Source organism: Sycon ciliatum, chromosome 2 (assembly GCF_964019385.1).
Source record: "Sycon ciliatum chromosome 2, ocSycCili1.1, whole genome shotgun sequence".
Taxonomy (NCBI): domain Eukaryota; kingdom Metazoa; phylum Porifera; class Calcarea; order Leucosolenida; family Sycettidae; genus Sycon; species Sycon ciliatum.
Window position 1 is genome coordinate 41,813,958 of NC_088644.1, and position 6,000 is coordinate 41,819,957.

At 47.0% G+C, this 6,000-nt stretch overlaps 1 protein-coding gene across 2 annotated transcripts in view; it reads right to left on the reverse strand.

The window, feature by feature from the left end:
- LOC135810149 (uncharacterized) overlaps positions 1 to 4,763 on the reverse strand; it is a 41,822-nt gene extending 37,059 nt beyond the window's left edge. The window contains exons 1-3 of one of the 2 annotated variants that reach the window (XM_065323615.1): positions 4,602 to 4,763; positions 773 to 917; positions 186 to 321 (exon numbers count right to left, since the gene is read on the reverse strand). In XM_065323615.1, the coding sequence (XP_065179687.1) occupies positions 186 to 321; positions 773 to 917; positions 4,602 to 4,666 (346 nt within the window). In that variant the 5' untranslated portion in view covers positions 4,667 to 4,763. Of the gene's footprint in view, positions 1 to 185; positions 322 to 772; positions 918 to 1,556; positions 1,837 to 4,601 lie in introns of those variants that run through there. The other variant, XM_065323616.1, reaches the window with a different exon arrangement.
- Between the last annotated feature and the right edge of the window lie 1,237 nt (positions 4,764 to 6,000).

The window sequence follows — 6,000 nt, forward strand, 5'->3', positions numbered from 1 at the left end:
GCAATGACCACTCCAAAATAGATGTCAGGCGAGCTGGACAATAGGGATGATTGAAAGACGCTTTCAGTTGATTGGGTTGGAGCATTACGGAGAGGATGAGGGACGAAATGCACCAACAAAGTAACGTGACATACTGAATAAAACACAGTCATGAGACCATCGTGCCGGCATGTACATCAGCTAACCTGCTACTCCTGTATCTCCTTTGATGCCTTGCTGTCCATTGGAGCCTGAATTTCCCTTTGCACCATCAATAGCAGCGATACCTCGGTCTCCTTTCATACCATCAAGACCAGCTTCACCTTTTGCACCACCATCACCCTGATGCCATGAGAAGAGTCAAAGTTCAGAACAGCAATGTTCTATACTTAGCTACTCAATCCATGTTACCATGGATCTAGCCAATGAGGAGTTGATCATACGTGTATGTGCAACTACCTGTTACAGTCAGGAATGCCCGACAACCAGACTGGCCTAGCTCCTGCCTGCCTTCATCCGGGATATTGGGCATGTATGCACTCAAAGTGAAAGCTCATTGTGCTGTGGCGTTGACCTATCAAACTGCCTGGCTTGCACATACCGGTACATGCAAAATCTCCCCTGTGGATGACTTCTTGACGTTAGACTCCTACCTCAAATGGCGTATAGCCTTATACTGTTTGGTTTTCAGCCACCTTCGCAATTACATGCACAACTGCAGGCGCTGTACTGTACTGTGTTGTGCCAGGCTGTACTGTGCTGTGTACATGTGCACTAAGGACTGTCAGCATACCTTGGCACCCTTGAGGTCAGCAGCTGACTGTATCTGTCCGCCATTCAGGTACAGGGATCCACCAGTGCCAGTTTGGAAAGCAATATCACCATTCCTGCCGGCGCTGAATGTCAATGAACCTCCATCGGTGGACACACGGGGCTCTCTATGATAACCATGGTGATATCACAACAAAACAAACACGGAAACAAGTCATGTGTGATCAAAGCAAAGATCTGGTTGTGTGGCTACACGCTACTCCAGGTAAAAGGGGAGGCTCATACATATACTTGAAGTACCCAATGCTGTAGACAGCCAGCTGTTTTGGCCATTAAGGCCTCATCAGTACAGCCCTTTATGTACCAGCCATCTAATGTATGTAAGGGGCTATCGCAGCCAAAGAAGCAACCATGGTACGAAATCTAGACAACTTTTGTCTATGCAAGTTGTGTTTTCCTGACTCCATATGTATCACTGCACCCAGGTAAGCATGGATGTTGATACAGCATGCAGTAGTATATGAAGGCCATAGGTGGAATACCAAAGATACGCACCAATTGTGCATATTTCTGATCAACCAGGGTATCACAAACAAATAGACTGAGAATTAGTTTGTGCTCATGTACTGGGAACATAGGGACAAAACAACCTTACAAGCGTTGTCTCAGTGCATGAAGAGCAACAGCATACCAGGGATATGGTCATAATTATTGTCACACATTTGAGGTAAAACAATTGGTTCAAACTTGCAAATTATGAATTCTTGTGTCTGATTCTAAATCTATATTTTTCTTCATCTACTTACATCCAGCGTAAGGTAAGTGAAAGATAAGACAAGAAGCAGTCGCTGGCTGGTGAATTACGCCTGCCATGACGATTTTAGGCCATCGCTGCCCTCCCTCTCGCTCCTGTTTTGAGAGCGAATACTGCGATGGGATCAGCGATACAAATTTTCAATTTCGAGTCGCATTCCGCGATGATATCGCCACAGCCGATCTCTCCAATCGTCCACTACATCTAGAAGACGTTGACATGACCTAGAACAAGCTACATATTCGCTACAAGCAGAGAAACTGAACGAGAACACGATCGAAACAGCGACGCTGAAAAGCATACTTTTGAACGCGCTGGTTCTCCATACTTTCAAATGGCAACCTACCCATATCAATGATATTTTAATAATAATATTATTATAATATGTAAATAACTGATAATTATTATAATTATTATTTATTTGGAAAGGATTGGGAGAACTCAAAGGATCAGTCGGGGAAGCGAACTGCCTGAAAAGAGAAAAAAACGCCAGACCCACTAGGACTCGAACCTGGGACCCTGCTTGTCATGAGCAATGCTCTAACTAAGTCTAACCACTGATAGGGACTTCAATTGAAAAATCAAATTCGCGAGTTTTGCATAAAACGCTAGTTTTTCTAAACCGGGAAGAATCGAGAAACAACCTGTGAAAATTTGAACCCAAAATTCCAAGGCAATCTAGAGTTGTAATTATGGTAGTCGATTGAAGATCGGAAAACGGGGGAGAAAGTAGTCACAGAAGTAAATGCAAGTATGTATGGGAGCCGTGTGGTTTCCGTCCAGCACTGCACTATCTGGTGCATACATGGCGATACAGGATGTGTGCATGCATGTGCATGCAGTGTGCACGCATGCCGTGCGCGCCGACTTGCACAAGTCACACGTTTTCACCGTCACTGCTTCTACCAGTACAGTGTGCGCGCAGTTCACTCGATTTTTTCGTCTACCACCAGGAAATCGCCGTGGGCTGGTTTCTGTGATCATTTTCCTTCTACGGCGATAAAGCGCGAGCCTCAATGTTGTAGAATCCTCTTGGTTTAGGCTAATTCGAGGCCGCTGAACACGAAAATCGGGTGTTCCTCGCGAAGCCGAGTACGGATCTGGTCGAAATTAGTACTTCGAAGTGCACCCGCGCCAAGCGCGGAGGCATTATTTTTGGAAGCATGGCATGTGTGGCACCATTGGAAAGGTAATGACCTCAGCTACCTAAAAATAGCATCGACAAGGCCGAAAAGGCCGCGGGACCGCGGGAGAAGATACTCGGGCCGCGAACTGCATCTCGAACTGCAGCCACGAGGCGCCCATTCACTTTGTACAGGCGAGCTGTGACTGCACTTTTCGCTTTTCAGTGACCGGAACTGAACTCCCTACCACTGAGCTATGGGACCAGGCTGAACCCCCATCAGTATGTATGGCACGTGTTGTGAGCTGCCTTTGGAGTGAAAAACTTGTCAGCGCCTTCTAGGTTCAGCCTAGCCTGGTCCCATGGCCATGGGCCATAGGCTGGCATAGCTCAGTGGTTAGAGCATTGCTCATGACAAGCAGGGTCCCAGATTCGAGTCCTGGTGGGTCTGGCGTTTTTTTCTCTTTTCAGGCAGTTCACTTCCCCGACTAGCTACTGATCCTTTGAATTATAATTATTGATAATTATCATACATGTTTGCATTTTATACAGCGCGCCGGTCGCATCGGTTCAACATGACGTTTATGCACTGCACGCAGCGTTCTGTACGCACTGAGGGCGCCGGCCCCGGGTACGTACTGTGGCGGATATGGAAATCCAGTCGATTGACCGGGGCCGGCGCCCTCAGTGGCAGTGCGTACCGAACGCTGCGTGCAGTGCATAACGACAGTTACATGTACGTCATGTTGAACCGATGCGACCGGCGCGCTGTATAAAATGCATGTTCCGCTTATCCACGGTTGCATGGCCAGCGCCCTGGCCTCGGGCCACTAGACGTGCGACTGGATTTCAATTCCATGTCCACGTACGACATGTACATACATGTGTAGTACATCAAATTTTGCAGTGGGATTTCAGCTGCCCAGCGCAAAAAAAACCGCGAGTCAATCGGAGCTACGGCGGCGGGGAACGGCGCGCTTGATTGTAGTGCGGCGAACCGTACGGTTCGAGGTCGGGCTGGTACAAGAATTATGTCATGTAGATCAACACAAACTGACAAAGGCCAGCCATGCCCATGGCATGGTGCAAATGCCAAAGGAGGCACCACAATGACAGACATTATGATAGCACGTCGCTCTTGATCTAGTCTAGAGCCGGCCCAGAGTGCTCAGTCTAACCAGGGAGTAGTACGTACATGTACATGTAATATTCTAATAATGTAAACTAACCTTAGGTTTATACGTGGAATATAAACTGAACACAAACTGGGCCGAGGCGAAGCCGAGGTCTTTTACGAGGTCTTTTATTTCCTATACTGACCAAGTACGAAGTCAATATTAGATTTATCACGACTAACCAAAGCATTGTGTTCAATCGCTAAAAAGGAGTCAAAATAAGCGGTCAATATAGCCCTAAGGAGTCAAATATGCAAGAATAGTTGACTGCTTAGGTATGGCAAAAATCTATGTGAGTCAATACTAAGGGAGTGATAAAATATTGTACTACTCCCTGGCTCTAACTACGAAAAGTAGCAGGCAATGCGAAATGCAGCAGCACTAGAGCAGCCTACCGAGAGAGGCACCACAGACATTAAACATGAAGTTATGCCTGAAAAAAAAGTGAAACCCTTTTCAATTATTATCATCGCCTATGACTGATCTTCCCGATGTGGTTTTGCAACTCGAACGCCTAAAGGACAATGCACATTTGAAGTATAGGCGGACAAGCAGTAGGAGTTGGCAATCACACTGCCATTGCAGCACTAGTCTGCAACCGACTCCAGGGCAGGAGGTTTTCTCGTCCGCCGAATAACATGCCAACAGTCTTTGCCAAAACGACCGTGCAGTGAATGAGGCGCTTTACTCAAACTGTAAATGCCTTAATGCCGTAATCGAATCTAGTACTTGTACTTACGAGTCAATTTGGGCCTGTGTCTGAACGACCAGTCCGCAAAGGAGAACAACAATCGCTAGCTTCATCTTCGTCCAGTGAGCCACTCCAAGAAAGAAGGCTCAGACGCTCTGTTCACATGTGTCTCCAAGTTCGATCCACAAGCAATGACGTTTTTTTCCCCAGCACGCCTTCTCATAAACCTCCAGGGTTCGAACTAAACCAGTAAAACATGGATTGGACACTGACCACACAAAGTGACAAACTAACACTGTAACGTTTAGGCCTAATCTAACCTCATGTCAAATCCTATCTATTATAGACCTGCTTCCCTGTCAAGTTGCGGGAGCATGGATCCAACATGCAGAGCACAAGTCACATCATGTCATGACAGGTCATGACAGGTTGGAAAGCAAGCAACAAAAAACACCCGCAGTTGTTTGCGAACGTTGCCTGTCCCCGACCCGAAAAGATTGTCTGCGTTCGAAAGGGGGCATGTCAACTGAGAGTCCACTGTACAACACATACATGGCACCACCTGACCAGCATGCGGCACAGGACTTGTTTGATAGTTTGCGTGTGAATGGGGGGGGGGTAAGTACACAGTTTTCTCGTTAGTTGCATGCAAGGGAGACGACGCGACAGAAAGCAAAGCTCTTTGTGGGTTTCTCTCTCGCACTCGTCCAGCGGGCTGGAGGGGACGACCAAGACACACACTACCAACGCTACTACAAGATGATGCCAAGCGGATTGGACTTTCCTTGTCAAGCAAAGTCGATCTGGAGGCGTTCCGTGCCCTTGCTGCTGACCGAAGCGGTTGGGTGGGCATCTGTGCCCGAGTGGTGTCGGCACCCTAGTTTTTGTCTTCTTTTCGCATATTTCTTCTTTTTCTGAAACTGTTATGGTCTTTTGTATTTATTCGAAGTGGCTTATGCGAACATTTTTGGCTGGTTTGCATGATTTGCATGCCCATTAATGCAGCTGCAGGCCATGCTGATGTCTACGCGAACAAGCACATAATAATAATAATAATAATACTGGTAATGTTCTGCTGTTGGAGTCGAAATGCTAAGCCATAATCCTTGTTTCTCTCTGCTGTGTAGTGTGAAGAGGTCAACGAACATGTAGAGCTCACTTTGATGAAGTAGGCAAGGCTGTGGGCGCTGTGGCTCAAAGCGATAAGCCCTTAATCTTACGCTGAGATATTTCGAGTGCTATTGTTTGTTGCGAGCGCTTCGTTTACGATGAGTCCTGCCTCTTTCCTGCCAGGCTTCCTCCTGTAGGACCAACCACGAAGTGACTGTACTCATCTGCAGCCGATCAATGTTCTACTGCACAAGAAGATTGCGTTTTCACCAAGCAAGTGCCCCAGCAAAGACCATCGCCATGTCACACCGTCGGAATGAGTTCATCATGATGAGAA